Source organism: Pithys albifrons, chromosome 23 (genome assembly GCF_047495875.1).
Source record: "Pithys albifrons albifrons isolate INPA30051 chromosome 23, PitAlb_v1, whole genome shotgun sequence".
Classification (NCBI taxonomy): domain Eukaryota; kingdom Metazoa; phylum Chordata; class Aves; order Passeriformes; family Thamnophilidae; genus Pithys; species Pithys albifrons.
This window is the reverse complement of record NC_092480.1, coordinates 2,440,033-2,455,916: the sequence shown is the minus strand read 5'-3', so window position 1 is coordinate 2,455,916 and position 15,884 is coordinate 2,440,033. Positions and strand designations below refer to the sequence as shown.

General features: G+C 55.5%; 1 protein-coding gene across 1 annotated transcript; it reads right to left on the bottom strand.

Moving 5' to 3' along the window:
* Positions 1-3,089: 3,089 nt before the first annotated feature.
* Positions 3,090-13,247, bottom strand: TMPRSS13 (transmembrane serine protease 13). Its single transcript, XM_071576347.1, has 13 exons — positions 13,094-13,247; positions 8,041-8,212; positions 7,622-7,723; positions 6,841-6,963; positions 6,628-6,757; positions 6,305-6,397; positions 6,173-6,216; positions 5,758-5,917; positions 5,501-5,673; positions 5,036-5,134; positions 4,655-4,797; positions 4,394-4,546; positions 3,090-4,278 (listed from the first exon to the last, which is right to left on the bottom strand). The coding sequence occupies exons 1-13, from the start codon at positions 13,112-13,114 to the stop codon at positions 4,264-4,266; spliced, it is 1,428 nt and encodes a 475-aa protein (XP_071432448.1). The 5' UTR covers positions 13,115-13,247; the 3' UTR covers positions 3,090-4,263.
* Between the last annotated feature and the right edge of the window lie 2,637 nt (positions 13,248-15,884).

The window sequence follows — 15,884 nt, the reverse complement described above, 5'->3', positions numbered from 1 at the left end:
AACACGGAGGAGCTGGACAACATCAAGTCTGTTTAATGCATAGGGATAACGTGATAAGGCTGTCAGTTACCCTGCAGAGAGGGAAGCTGGGATCAAGCTGTTATAATCGAGTTTTGGGCTTCTCCGACCTTATCTGCCTCTCAGCTGTCATTATCCACAGCACACAGTAAAACATTCAGGTGTGACCATGCCCTGGGGACTGCAGCAAGTGTGTGGGGTCTCTGCAGATCCCCCAACACTGATCCCCCATGCAGCAGCAGCCAGGACTCAGGGCTGGATGCAGCTGGATGTGCTCTATGTTCTCTGTCCCCTGGTTCTTTATTTGCAAATTTCCAAGGTGCTGCCCAAAGGGATTAGAATGGAAAGAAGTGGCAGTATAGATTTTTTTTCCTCTACAAACTCAGGTAAAATAGAGACCCCCACTTTGAAGGTGGGGAAGGTCTGCTGTGCTGCTCCCATTGGAGAAAAGCTGCTCTGTCAGTTGCTAATGGTAAACATTTGCCCTTGCTGCTGGGGAGACTGTACTGAGCTCCAGCATCTTTTCTGGGCAAATTGGGCAAAAAGTGATTGGGAGGCCAGGCAGGAGATGCTGATTTATGCTAATGAAGAGGCTGGGCTGTTCTCCTCAGCTATTTAAGTTAACAGGAACACTGCCAGTAACTTCAACAGGGCATGATTTTAACTGAGCGTGTGTCCCTTACCCTGGAGCAGGCATCTCCTCCCCATATGCTGGGAACAGGGATGGAGCCACTTGCTCTCCAGAGCTTTCACCTCCAATTTAAACGTCTCTCCATGTAATGCCAAGCTTGAGAACTGCCTACTGGGTGGCAGTGCAGCCCTCACACTGCTCAGGGACACAGTAGGACTGCACAGTGACAAAAGCTCTGTGTACCCATAAGGCTGCGTGTACCCCAGTAACATCACTTTCCATCAGGCCCAAGTCACTCCCAGTTCCCTGAATCCCTCCAGGAGTGAGGATCAAGCAGTGGCTGCACTGAAGCTCCTGCATTCCCCTGTCAAGCACAGCCAGTGCTGGTATTGCACAAGATGAAGTCCAGCGTCTCTGTGCCAAGTGATGATGTTACTGATCATGGAAGGGAACCAATCCCAAACTAGAGGAAAAACATTTTTGTGGAGAAACATCATCACTGAAACCCTATAAACAAATCTGTTTTGACACAGCAGAACAAAGAGCTATAAAAGGAGAGTTCGGGAAAACCACCACTAATGGGCGGTAATTCACGTGGTGCCCGCCAGACTGTATTTTTGTAACTTTTGTGCCCTGGGGACACTTGCCTCTCATTTCCAAAGCATGGAGGAATATGGGAACAGCCCAGCCAGATGAGGAACCATACTCAGCACTCCTTGTCTTAAAAGATGCTCCAGAGTAGGATGTGTTGAGCAAGAAAAGGAGCTTTACAAGAGCCACAGGTGATGGCTGGGGCTGTCCCAGGAGGCTCCTCAGGGCTGGGTTGATGCCCACCACATCTGTACTCCCCCTGTGTATGGATAGTGCTCCAGAAGTGAAGGCAGAACAGTGTCCAAGGCTCCATCTACACAGCATTTGGGAACAGCATGGGCAGCCGTGGCCAGGCAGCTTCACAGGAAAATTAATCACTTCTAATCTGCTTAGAAAACTTCAGCCCTTGGGAAAACAGAGCATACCTTCCCCTGGGCCTGGGAGGAGACACCACTGGATGGCAGGTTTAGAAGAAATAAATTACATTTGTATTAAGGGCTGAAAGTGTTTCTCTGCTGTGAGAGACTATTTCAGAAGAGAATAACCCCTGTGGAGGTGAAACCCACAGCGAAGGAGCAGGTCCTCAACATGTTGCAATGGAGTTACCATTACTGTTCCCAGGAACAAAGCTCCAGGAAGATCAGCTCTTAGTGGGTTCCAGTTTTTGTGTTATTTTTTCTCAAAAGACCAATTTCTCCTTTAACAATAATAATTATAATGAGCTGCTGCTTTGTGGGGCACATTATGACTTATCAACAGAAACCCTGAGATCCCAGAGAACCTCTGGACAAACATAATCTGGGTCTGTGACTAAAAACCCATTGAATTCCTAGTTAAACCAGACCAACATAAAATGGGGAAGGCACATGAGACCTCTATTCTTACTCAAGATCAGCTGCTTCTGTTCATGGAAAAATCTGTTGTTGTCACCACTGCATGTGCAGGGTGGTTTTGTAACACGTGCAGCCTCTGTGTGCAGGGAGCAAGAACTCCCCATTCCTCCCTGGAATTCAATAGGTTTGCCCAGGCCCTTTTCACATGTTATAAAGTGAAAACAGTCTCCTGGGCTCTGCACACCCTGTTCTTCACGGGCGGCTCCTGCATCCGTGGGAGGTTTCTGGGCTGCTGCTCTGGAAAGGGATTTGAGGTCAGGCTGACTCAGTGCCTCCCAAAAGGCAGTGACTTGCTTTGTTTTAGTTCAGGTCTGGAGCAGCCGCCCAGCACTGCTCCAAATCCACCAGTAAAGCAAAACAGGGATTGCACTCACTCTTCCCTCTCAGCAGACAGGTGGCAGCCTGAGCTCCAGGGAGAGGCAGGAGCTTTCTGCACACCTACAGCCAGACTAGACCTGCTATCCCAAACTGCAAACACAAACCACAGCTCTCTGCCTGTCCATAACCTTTCCCATGGGAAACAGCACTGGGGACACAGAGGATGCTCCCAGGAGGTGAGGAATCTAAGAATTCTTTCTCCCAGCCACAAGCAGTAACCCAGAGGATGAAGGACAGGAAGGACCAGTCCATCTCATGTGCCCACAGGAATGGTGACAGCCAGGAAGCAGCTCAGGAATGGATGGGCACTGGGGGGCTTAATCCCCCATAGACCTTTGTCTGAGGGCTGCACACCCTGCAGCATCCCACTGCTCACTGCACACCAGTCCCATGGGCCCACTGCCACGTGTTGCTTTGCTGCCAAGGCCAAAAACCTGATGTGAAGATGGGGCAGCCCTGGGGCATTACAGCAGGGTCCCCACCAGGGCCATGCCCCAATGATCCCTTGGTACTTTGGCACTAAGACTCACCATTTTCTCTCCAGTCCATTCAAAAGAGCCATTTCCAAGTGGAATGCTGCTAAAACATTTATTAGAGGAGTGCAGGGTGGCCAGGCAATCCAGGACCCTTCTGCAGCTGAACACGTGGCTGGGGAGAGGAGCAGCCAGCCTCTGCTCACCGTGGGGGATCTCCCACAGCACCTCGTGTGTCCCCAGCATCCACAAGGATGTGAGCACTTGTTTCCTCGAGGGAATGTTTCTGTTTTCCAGCGTGGCCAGGGAGGTGAGGCTGGCTGTGCCATCCCTGTGTGCTGGGCAGCCCGAAGGAGGAGGCAGCAATCCAGCATGGCCACTGAGCTCACAGCAGGGCTGGCTCACGCTGGGCACTGCCTGGCAGGTTGCCTGCTCTGCATCACACTCCAGCTTGGCCTCTGGCTGCTGCTGGCTTCTGTCACACCTCACACAGCCACCCCCACAGCACAGACCTGCCCCACGCTGCTGCCAAATCCTGCCCAGAGCAGGGTGGGGACTGAGGCCGGCAGAAGTCCTGGAGGGGAGTGCTGGCTCCGACCAGATCCACGGCATGGAAAAATAAACAGGTATTTCTCTCACAGGGAGGAATGCTGTGTAAAAGGCACTTCGTAAATCTGTTCACAAACATGAGAGCAGTGGCTGCTCCTCCCAGAGGGTGGAATAACCGCACCTCGGGGCTCCTCTGCATGAGAAAACCATGTGTGATCTCAGAGGTGTGGGCAGTGTGGACACAGCTGCCCCATCCCACACCCCAAGGCAGCACAGCTGTGATCTGGCATGGGAAGTGTTTCCTCAACGTGGGCACCCCAATTCCATTGACAGGCACCAGTCACAGCCACTGAGGGTGTCACAGTCCTGCCAGGAAGCACTTGTGACACCCTGTCCAGACAGGGTCTATTTACAGGAGAAGAACCACAGACATGGGGTGAGGAGGTGCCCCCAGCCAGCATGGCCAGCTGCCAGCATGGGCTGTGTGCTCCTGGGGCTGGCTGGGTGCTGTGCCCCGCTGCCTCCAGGTCACCCCCTGGCACCAGGCAAGGGCAGTCACTTCACATGTGCCATTTTTGTAGAGTTCGGGTGCAGCAACAGGTCCCTGGGTGCACAGACAGTCCAGAGAGAGATGTGGGATTGGCTGGTAGCATTGTACCCTGGCAGCAGCCCAGGGCAGTGGCCTGTGCCAGCTGGAAAGGCACAGCCCAGACAAGTGTCCATCCTGCTCTTAGTCATTCTCGCTCTGCAAAGGAGAGAGAGGAGAGCAAGGGTGAGGTGCCAGGGCCTGGGCTGGGGGGGTACAGCCCCTCTCCATGCACGCAGGGCCTTCCTGCCCAAGCACAGCACTGCCACCTCACCTCCATTTTGCTGTATATCCAGCTGAGGAGCTTTGTCACACGTGTGTAAACTCCAGGCTTGTTCTTCTGGCCACATCCTGTTCCCCAGCTCGTCACCCCAGCCACATACCAGCGGCCATTGTCCTCGCAGACCAGCGGCCCTCCGCTGTCACCCTGGCTCAGAGGAGCAGAGCAGTGAGGAGGGGAGACAGGAGATGCCCCTCTGGGAGGTATCCAAAAGTGAGCAGCCCTCTCCTGGTGTGCCACATGCCCCCAGCTCACCTGACATGCATCTTTCCCTCCCTGCAGGTATCCAGCGCACATCATCCGTGGGGTCAGGTAGCCCTCGTACACCTTGTCACTGTTGCAGATCTTGTAGTCGATGAGCTTCACCTCAGCCTCCCGCAGCTTTGGGGACGTGTTATCTGCAAGGCAGGAAGAGCTGTGGGGCAGGGGGGGAGTCTCAGCCCCCACTGCCCCCAGGCCCCTCTGCAGCAGCGAGGGAGGAAGCTGGTGTTTCTTATGGGTCTTATTTCTGCAAAGCCTCACAAGCTGGGAGGGCAACCCCTGAGAGTTGTGCCTGTGGGAACGGTCCTCGAGTACCACAGCAGAGCTGTGCTTGTGGACAGGAGATGCCTGTGGAAAACCTGCATCCTCCCTCACCTTCATTCTCCCTGGTCTTCCCAAAGCCCGTGATGAAGCAGGACCTGCCGGTCTGGAATCGCTGGCTGTACATTGGGAGGCAGGCTGGGCGAACCTGGGCTGGAAGAAGACATGATGAAAGCCAGGCAAGGAAGGAGGGATGAGTCACCCCAGAGCAAAATAGCTGCCATAGTCATGAGCCCTGCAGCCAGGGAGGAGCATGGGGGGTGGGAAAGGTGACCCTCTCTGCCCACCCCAGCATAAATACTGGTGACACAGCTGAGCCCATGGCTGCATGTGCCAGCTGCTTCCTGGCCATGGGATAGGCAAGAGAAAGGAAGGTGGCCTCAGCAAAGTTGGATGCTCCAGCTGGCAGCAGGTCCACACACCCCAGAGTATGATTCCAAGGGGACCTGAGCTGCTTTTCACTCCTGCCCATCCTCAGTCTCTCCCTGTCCTCTGTGCAGGTAAGCTGTGAGGCCTCACCTGAGAGCGTCAGTGGCCTGGAGAGCTTCATGAGAGCGATGTCATAGTCATCGTGGTCATCACTGTAGTTGGAGTTGATGATGACCTGGGAGACAGGGATGCCCTCCATGGGCTGCTTCAGGTCCGACACCCCACCATACACCTTCCAGTCGTCCAGGATCTTCATGCTGTTCCTGGAGGGGTGAGATGGGGCAGGAAGGGGTAAGATATGGGGTGTGGGGCTGGGCTGAATGCCCCCAGGTGGCAGCAGCACTCACATGAAGAAGCAGTGGGCTGCAGTGAGGACCCACTGTGCGTCGATGATGGTGCCACCGCAGATGTGGATCGGCCCGTACTGCACGCTGACCTGCCACGGCCATTTGTTCACTGAGGTTTCCTTTCCCCCGATGATCCGGCCAGAAATCCTCTGCCCACAGGCTGGAAGGGAGAGCAGGGCTGAGAGAAGGGCTTGAGGGAGAAGGTGAGCACGGAGTGAGGAAACACACAACATCCCCCCCACCCGCAGGCACCACTCATAGGGGCAGTGGGGAAATGCAGTTTTGTAGTTTTCTGCTACCCAGGTTTGTTGGAAAACACCCCATTTGTCCAACCCTGAGCAGAGAAGGGGGGAAAGCACTCCCAAGCCTGTGGAAAGACTCCCTGCCCACCCTTGGCCATGTGCCAGCCCCTTACTTGTGCATCGGAGCGAGACGTACTTTCCTGTGAGACACTGTGAGCTGCAGGAGAGAGGAGGGAGACACAGCCTCAGCCCCATTCCTGCAGCACCACGGCAGGGGCAGGGCAGGAGGTGATGCTGCCTGGTACCTGTTGAGGCTCTGCTGGATGGTCTCTCGCTCATCAGTCACCGTGAGACTCTTGCCAGAGACACGCAGGGGGATGTATTCAGTCTGTGATGCACTGGGGGGAGAGAGAAGAGACAGTGAGGGTCCCCATGGCCAGGCGCTTGTCTGGTCCCTGCCTTATGCTCAGAGCAGCACTGGACATGCCACCTTCCATCAGAAAGCACAATGCTGGCAGAAAGAGCACAGCACACGCTGGCGCCCAGTCAGGGCAGGGGGCCAGAGCAGCACCCAGGGGGTTGGCAGAGCCCCAGTGCCTGAGCAGAACAACCCATCCTCAGGAATTACTTCTGAAATCCCAGCTGCCGGCAGGTCTTTCTGGAGAAGGACTCGTCCCAGGCGCTGCTGCACACTGGCAGCCACTGGCTCTCGGTGCTGGAGTAGACGTGGAGCAAGGACTCCTCAGATGTGAAACGCACTGTAGGATGGAGCAGGTGGGTCAGGGGTGATCAGCATCCTAGGGTGTCCCCACTCCCACTGCCCCAGCTCCCAGTGCCTCACCACAGCCCAGTTCATCACTCCGCTGGGAGCAGTCGACGATGCCGTCACAGCGCACTGCGCTGTCCTTGCAGCTCTCCGCAGGTTCCTTGTACACGATGCCCGTCTGAGACCGCCAGAACATAACTAGGACCAAGAAAATATCACGCTTAGGACAGGGTTAGGCGTGGCTGTGACCCACCTGGATGGGCATCTGGAGGTATTCCAAGCATGGGGGCACTCCCAAACACCGGGCATGAGCATGAGCTGTGTTTGAGCTGAGAGCAAAAAGCTGCTGCACACAGGACTGGAGGGGGACTGGCCACCCTGAGCACTCCCCCTGTGCAAGACCCTCTCCCTTCACCCACAGAAAGATAAACTCTGCCTGTTAGTGCTTCAAGCCCACCAGCTGGAGAACGGCAGCTGGATGTTACCAGGATTAAAGGGATTTCCCAATGTCTGTACCAATTTATTTGGTAGATTCTGCCCTGAGGAGGGTAAGTGTGGGTGCTACTAGGGGTGCCCTGTTGCCATCAAAGCGAGCCCAGCAGAAGGAAAGCCTTTGCAGCCCCAAGCCCAGCAAATACCACTGTCAGCCCAGGCAGCAGATCTCCTTTCCTGGGCTCCTGTCTCTCCACCAGATGTCAGGAACACTTAGGGAATGGGAAGAGCACATTGCTGCCTCTGATCCAGGGCTTCCCTCTGGCACTTCCCAGCATAGATATTCCCAGTCTGTGCTAACCCCCAACCCCTCTGAGATCCCCTCTAGGAGCCCCAAGCCACCCCAGGCTGGACCCTCACTCACACAGCAGGATGAGGGCGATGAGCAGCACGATGAGGACGGAGACGCAGAAGATGAGTGCAAGACGCCGCTGGCTCATGCAGGGAGCTCTGAACATGGAGGATCCTGGCAGCAGGACAGAGGCAGGGTCAGGGCGAGCAGCTGCCTCCCCAAGGCACCCAGACCCTCCTACCCGCCACCGGCTCCTCAGAGGACCCTCAAGATGTGGAAACCAGGGTCATGCACACCCCGCACTGAGATGTGTTCATGGACCTCTCCCTTGCCCCTGGTACCCCTCACACCCCCAGGGAAACATCAGCCTGTGGCCAAGGCTTGTGCCAGCAGCAGGCACAGGCATCCATCTCTGCCTCCCTCCATCCCTCCCCACTCTGGGTGGGACTGGGGCCAGGGCAGGCAGAGACCACCCTGGGCACCATCCTTACGTGTGCTCTCACAGGCCGTGCAGGGGGTCGGGGCCGGGCTGGACTCGGGGCTGTAGGGTTTGAAGCTGATGCCGAGGACGTTCTCTCGAGGCTGCGGAATTCGGGCGCCGAAGATGCTGCTGACCGTGGAGGCATGGAGGCTGGGAGGGACACTGCCAGGTGATGCAGCGGTCTGGGAGCAGAGGACACTGTTACTGGCAGTGATTGATGCCCACTGGAGAGTCCCCCAGCTGCCACCATGCCAGCTGTGAAGGCAAGTGTGACACAGAGCTGAGCCCCCTGGCACCACACTGAGCCCCCTGGCACCACCAGCTGTGGGTGCTGTTGGTTATTTCTCACAGCACCATGAACCTACTGGAGAGTCACCACTCTACTGCTCCTCTCTGCACCAGAGCCTGAGCTGTATCCCATCCAGGATGGCCCAAAACCTTGTTGTCACGCAGCTTTTCCCCTTCAGGTGGATGAATTCCCCAGACCCATCGCTGTGATCGGAGCAATCAGCCGGGTATTTGGCATTGGGTCAGTCAGTCCGTGGCCCAGTTCCACAGGGTTAGTGCCCCAATTTATACATCTATCCTTAATTAGCCATTTGAAAAATACAGTGTAATTTCCAGCTGTTATTTAGTAATACTTAATAATCGGTGTTTTCCAAGCCCTGAAACGTCCTGTACCCTGGAATGCTGCTCTGCAGTTGTGTCACTCCTAATCCATGAATTCACCAAAGAATATGTACCTGTTTCCTTTCCTCAAGATACACTCTTCCAAGTGCTCCATCAGCTACAGAAGCCAGAGCCTCTCATTTGCCTTCAGAGAGGACCTGTATACAGATCCCCCCAAAAATGCAGCTTCCTCTGCCTTTTGTAAAATCTCCGTAGGATGGATGGGGCTTGGAGCAACCTGCTCTAGTGGAAGGTGTCCCTGTCTATGGCAGGGTATTGGTATTGGATAAGCTTTATGTCCCTTCCAACCCAAACCATTATAGGATTCTATAATGCTGCTGACGTCCCACTGAAGGGGCACCCAGGAGAAGTGGAGCCATCACTCCCCAGGGATCACTTACCAGTCAGAGGTGGCTCTAACACATCCCTCTGGAAGCCTGTCTCTGATATTTGGCCCTGAAGCTGCTAGAGGTGACCTTTCCTCAGGACCAGAAAACATCCCTTTCCCTGTAATCCAGCAAGCAGTAGCACCCAGGCTGGATCATGGCTCTGAGACAGGCAGAGGATGGAACATAGAGCAGGAGCAGTGGTGGGAGCCATCATTGCCCTTCCAGCTGGATTTTCTCTCCCCCCGTGTTTCCTGCCACGCGGGAATCGGGAGCTCTAATGGGCAGGTCGCGAGGCTGCTCAGGCTCATGCTTTGTAAAGACAGCTGTGCCCTTTCTTGCAATGCGGTGGTGTAACTTCCTGGGCATTATCCGTGAGTCACAGCCCCGGCGTGGCCACGCCGAGCCGGCTCAGCTCCACTGCACACCGGGGACACGCACAGCGCTCCCGGACTGTGCCCGGGGAGCTCATCACCCGCAGAGCCGGCGAGCACAGCACCCCGGGCTCTGGGGATGCTGCCTGGCCACCCGCCCTGGCCAGCAGCGGGGTGTGCAGGGCCAACCCCCGGCACTGACCTACTCCCATCGCCCGCGGGGCCCTTGGCACAGGCAGCACTAACACCTCCTGCCCGTGGGGAGCCACCTCTCCACTCGTGTCAGGCTCCCCAAGCTCCGGTGCGTGAGGAGGAGAGAGGCACTTTCTGTCTCACAGCATCACCCCACTCTCACCCCTTCCTTCCACACAGCAAGAACAAGCCTGGATCTGCTCAGCCTGCAGGCTGAGGTTTCCCTACACCAGAAGCCCAGGATGGCTGAGCTGAAGCCTTGCCTTCTCCTGAAGGTGCTGAGGAGCCCAAGAGAGCCCCTCAGTGTGTTCTGTTCTGTTAGAAGGGCTGGGGAGTGCCCAGCACTGCCCTTCCCTGATGAGCCTGAGCAGTCACACAGGTGGGATTCCGATTGTCACATGCCCACATCATGGAGCATCCCTGGGTACCCTCAGTGCCCACTGTTAGACAGAGAACACAGTCAGTGAAAGCTGGAGCTGTGGCAGGTCCTGACCTGCTGATTTGCAGAAACAAAGCAATGTGTGGATGCCAGGAATCCTTCCCAGGGAAAGAATTTCTCCTGTGTATGTATAAATTAAGTTTTTCTAAGTACCCTTTTACAATGGCATTTTTGTGCTATCTCCACACTTGTGATATTTCCAGTCTCACCCTGCAGCAAGCACAATCCTTTGCTTGTCAGACCAGCAGAATTACAAACTTCCAAAGGACAAACCTTTCTATCACACTAGAAAACACAGCCCAGCTTGCCCAGGGAGCCAACGATGCTGGGTGCTGCAGCACTTCCACCTCCAGTGTGCAAATATATCAAATTAACACCGAAGTACGCTATAGGTCACACCGCTCTGAACACTCCTCAGCAGGAAGCATGTGCCCTTTTATATTCAACTGAACTTTTAGCTACTTGTTTCCTCAAAAGTCTAAGTCCAATTAATTTCGTAGGCCAATCAGAGAAGCTAACCAAGCTTTTGCCATGGGCTCCAGGTAACCAGCACACCTGTTGTAAGGCCACTGCAGCAGAGAAAATAGCAGCGGTTCTACAAAGATGTTTCTGTTAAGAAGAGTACATAACCCTGGTGAGTGAGTGACAGCTCCTGCCCACAAAACCTTTACTCATCCTCTGCTGGCTTTTGAGTAAAAGTCAGAGGCAGAGCCGAGCCTGTATCGCACACGTGGCTGCGGTTTGAGGCCTTTCTCTGACGCCCTCTCTGCAAACGTTCCACCAGCCCCGAGAGCAATGTGTGTCAAAGGCAAGTGCCGGGAGGGGAAGCACAGTCTGTGGCAGGGATGGATCTCAGAGAGCAGCTAGGAAGGATTTTGGGGACACACGGGGACTCCTGGCCAGCTCTGCTCACCTGGCATTTGGCAGCAAGTGGACACTGCCTGTCTGCAACACAAGCCCTTTGCTAAAGCTGTCTGGAGTGTAAACACCACCTCCCTCCTCCCTTCTCTGAGGCTCTGAGCAGGGGTGGGCAAAGCACCTGAACCACAGACAGCAGTGCTGAGCTGCCCATCCCCTCTGCACCGTGAGCTGTCACGTGCACTGAGCTGCAGCTCGGCTCCCTGCTGCAGAGGGAAGGCCCCCATATCCATGGAAGCAGGGGACAATCACCTGGGGAAACATGATCCAGACTGGGCTGGAGGCTCAGGATCCATGGGCAATGGGGAGGGAAGCAGAGAAACCAGCCAACAGACTCTCACAGTTTCAGACTGGGAGGAAGAGTGGAAGCCAGGTAACACCTGGGTGTTGCAACTGGACCCAGGGCCCAGCAGTGCCTCGGAGGAGCAGAAGGACACAGCAGCTACTCAAAATCTGGAGCGTCAAGAGGGGAGGGAGGCAGCCTGTCTTAAATAAGTTGGAAGGAGCTACCTCAATAGGAAATCATCCCCCAGCTCAGCTCGGCTGCCCGCCCTCACCATCACTCCCAGTTGCTCACAGACCCATGCCCAGACAGGGAACTGGATCCTTCACCTGTGGTGGAGCACAGATTGTGCAGATCAGCCCAGCCAGAACACAATGGAGACACTGTTCTTGCCAGGGACAAAGTCATCCCCAGCCGGTGAGAGCCTCTAATCCTTGCCATTGACACCGTCCTGCTTGTCCTGCTTGAGTGCCACAGCTGAGCAGGGCCTCTCTGGCAGGGGACAGCCCCCAGCCCCAGAATGGGGCAGGAGCTGCAAGAGGATGATGCTGAGCCTCTGATGCTGTAAAGGGGCAGCACACGGGGAACTGAAATCCCAAAGCACACCAGGGCCATTTTGCAAGCACAGGTGAGAAGCCATGCCAATTAAGTCAGTGTGATGTGGCCAGGGACAAGCTGCCCTATGCCAGTGTGAGCAGCGACCGAAAATGTTCCAGGGTGTGAGTAATGGCTGCTCACCCCATTGCACGGATGGGCACACAGAGACACGGAAACATGAAGAGACTCTCTCGCAGCTGCAGAGCCAAGGGTGGCTCCTGGGACTCCTGATGGCCCATTTAATCCAAGTGACAAAGCCAAGGTGGCCCAGTGGGGATGTCCAGTATTGGGCAATTGTCTCTCTCTGTAGGCACCCCAGTTTCTGTCTTGCTGCCACCAAGATGAAGTGATGCCACTTGCTTTTAGGTCACCCAGTGGTGGGACCACGCTGCAGAGCAGAGCTGGGGTCAGGCTGCTCCTCGGACCCAGCCAGCACAAACCCACTGTGCCCCTGCTCCTGGCTGGCACCACCACACCAAGGGACAGGAAGGGGAATGTGTTACAACTGGCTCTGCCTCCCCTTGAGCCCCATCCACCCCATCACCACTGGCTTTGCACGTCCCGGACGTCGCTGGCACAGCCGGCAGTGCTCGGCACGGTAATTACCGCTGGCCTCGCCCAGGCGGGCTGAGCACGGTGCCCAGCCGGGATGGATGTTTTCCTCATGACAGGATGCTCATCACAGTTCCACATCCTAGGCTGAGCAGGTCCCAGTAAACCCAGCCCAAAACCAGTATGGAGAGCAGGTGAAAGGGAGCAGCAGGGCTGAGCCCACCAGGGCACTGCTGCCAACGTGATGGTGAAAAGTGCCGGAGGGCTCAGGAACGTGCAGCTCCCCTGGATGCCAAGCGGAATCAGATCCCACTGACAGCACCAACTGGTCCCCCTGGTTCACAATCCACTTCAACATGGCAAAGAAGAGTACTGGGGGCCTCGACACCTCCTCTGCCAGCATGGGGCTGACACCGAGGATGCTGGTGACTGTCCTTCTCCCTCCACGTGCCAAGGGGTGCCGGAGGCAGCAGCCCCCCCGGGCAACTCATCCTGGCTCCTTCTCCCCACTGGCTGCTGCGAAGGCAACACCCCGGAGAGCAGGGAGGAGAGTCTGGGCTCTCCAGCAAACCCCAAGGAGAGCAGGTCCGTCCAGCCCGAAGCACCTCCGTACCCCCAGGCGGGTCAGAGCGAGGGAGCCGCCCGCACCTTACCGGAGAGGTTTTGCCGTCCATGGGCCGCCGCGGGCAGGGCTGGGATCACAGCTCCGACACGGCCATCCTGCGCAGCGCGATGCCGAGCAAAGCCGGGTGCCGGGGACGGGGCAGGAGCTGTTTGGAGAGCGGGCTCGTACGTCAGTGCCAGCGCCAGGCGCGGAGGGAAACCAGTTGGACCTGCCGCCCGGCTCCACCGCTGCCTGTTTCCCAACTGCTCCAGGCAGAGCATGCAAAACACCTGCCTCTGTGCCGGCCACCCCGCAGAGAGACACGAGGCAGGGGCAGTGGGGGCCTGGCTGTGGCCAGAGGGATAGAAATCTGGGAAAAGGTGAGGCCTGGCCCCAGAGCTCTGCTGCATCCTGGCTGCTCTCCTGGCTGTCTGTCCACCCAATTCCCCCCTTTCTTCCCTCTGTGTCCATCCACACCTCTCCAGTTCAGCCAAGGGCATGCCAGCTGAGGATGGGAAGGAAGGCGATGCACAGCCATGCCCAGTCCTAGGAAAACCTTTCTGGTGTGACCCAGAAGTCAAGAATTCCATTTCCTAGGAAAATGAAATGCACTTTCCCTCTAGTTTCTCCAGAGGCCTTTTTACTCCTTCACTAATAAAGGGATGCTTTTGGCCGTAGACAGCAGTGGCCTCCTGCCTCTCCTGCAGGCAAAAGCAGGGGGATATTTTGCTTTACTTAGAACTCAGGTAGAAACATTAAAATACCCAGATCAAAAGAAAAAGTCCAGCTCTATCCTGTGCTTTCTAATATCCAGACCCCGGACCTATGACCCTCACTGCCACACATTTCTCCTGGCATTATTCATAGTGTAAGTCCCTTATTCATCAAGCTCCCCACCCACACCTGCTCAACAGAAGGGCAGGAGACAAGCATGGACATCCAAACTTGGAGAAAACCCTGCTGCAAAGCCCTTTCATTTCAAGGCTGATAAGCCTGGGCTGGATCCCACTGTTGCCTCCTGTTCTGGGAATCCTGTCTTCCAGGGGGGTTTCTGAGCCAGCCCTCACTCCGCAGCACACTCTTCTGCAGTTTTTGCAGGCAGGAGTGGGTTTGGGGGGTTTTTGTTTGCTTTTTGTGGTTCCTTTGTTCCTCTGCATGTTGTTCTTTCTGGGTGCTGGGGCTGGCTGAGCACTGAGCTGCATCCTCAGAGAGCCATGCCCACAGGAGCTGCAGCATCCTCTTCAAAAAGGGATTTTCAGAAAGCAGCTCCAGGTGACAACTCCAGGAATCATTCACTGCTTGCTGGTGTTTCTACAAAGCCACCTACAGAAAGCAAATTACAGAGAACGTGTTTGGCTTGACCCCAGCAACCTGATGGTAAATGTCAGTGAGCACAACAGCTCCCAGGTGAAATCCTCACCCTTGCCTGCTGGTAACTGCTCCTGTGAACCCTGCAGCACCCTCCTGTTCTCCCAGCTAGCACAGAGGTGATAATAGCACACACAGTCAGAGCCGGCTCCACCAGCCCAGGAGAGCCTGGCAGCTCCTCCCCACTCTGCTCCCACCTCCAGGCACAAGGGGATTGTAACAGCAGAGGATCACTCTGCTTTTGTCCTGTGGCAAGTTGTGCAGAACCAGCCCTCCGGCCCCAGTCCCACACTGAATGGTGCAGCATTGCTGTCTGACCCCTCTGTCACCCTGGGAAAACTTCCTGAGGGACTTCAGAAAGGGAAACACAGGTCCAGGTGACCCACCATGCAGCAGCTCAGGTGCCAGCCCAAACCCCACAGGGTGCTTGTGCCTCTCATCATCCAAGCGTTCTGAAGAACTCTTGTTCCTCCTCAGCGTGTTTCATTTTCCCTTAAATCTCCAACCCACTTCTCCCAAGACTCTGAACTGCCTCACCCACAGGACCAGCACTGACTTATCCACAAAGCTCCCTCTTTCCTCGTTTTTGGTCCTGTTGGTTTTAATTGTCATTACTTTACACAAAACAAAAGCTGTGGCTTTGTGTGGGATGGGCTGTGCTTCATCTCAGGACTCCTAAGTTCAGGGACTGCCAGATCTGACTCAGGATCTGATAGCAGAGTGATAGGACAGCAGCTGGTCTGCCATGGACAGGGCAATAAACCCAGGGTGAGGAGGGGATCTGGTGCTGGTGCTCTGGCCAGGCTGCAAGTTCATGGAAGTCCTTGACCTTCAGCAGGAAGGATGAGTCAGGAAAAACAGCAGAAATCTCCCACTTAAGGCATTTAAGATGGTTCTTCAAGGAGGGATCTGAGGTTCTGTGCCTCTATGCCCACCAAGCCAGGCCTGACTTGATATTCTCTGAGTCTGTCCAAAGCACTTTTTGTTTCTCTTACTCTTTTTGTCTGTGTTCTTTCCACTAATTTCCCAGTGGGAAATTCCTCTTCTTGTGGCGAATCACGCTGCATCACGAGGGCCCCAGGAAAGCCCTCTGCTGTAATTCCACCTGCCAGAAGGCAAAGCAGAGGACTCACAACCCTCTGGGGGGTAGTTCAGGTCCCAGCATCACCAGACAGGCAGAACATCACCATGGGGCCAGACTCCACGGCCACGTGAGTCATGGCCATACCTGGGGGGCTACCAGAGCCCCAGGGATAGTGACAGCCCCTCTGCCACACTGGACTTCAGATATGTGTAGGTGTTTGCAGGGGACAGAATAGTCCAGAAATTGTCCCTCAGCCCAAGAAACAGGGAAAGAAACAGGAGGGTACAGAAGGAGCCAAAAGGAAGGGAAAGACAAAACCCTCTTCTGGGGCTCCAGGGCTGGATAGAACCTGGTTGAATTTAGCTGCTGTCAGGACAGAATATGGTGC

Bases quoted from the DNA above. Each gene is read 5' to 3' on its own strand.
- TMPRSS13 (XM_071576347.1), bottom strand. From the start codon at position 13,114: ATGGACGGCAAAACCTCTCCG. The intron at 8,213-13,093 runs GTAAGGTGCGGG...CTCTGCTCCCAG, and splicing joins TGGACGGCAAAACCTCTCCG to ACCGCTGCATCACCTGGCAG. The intron at 6,964-7,621 runs GTGAGTGAGGGT...TCTTGGTCCTAG, and splicing joins CATCGCCCTCATCCTGCTGT to TTATGTTCTGGCGGTCTCAG.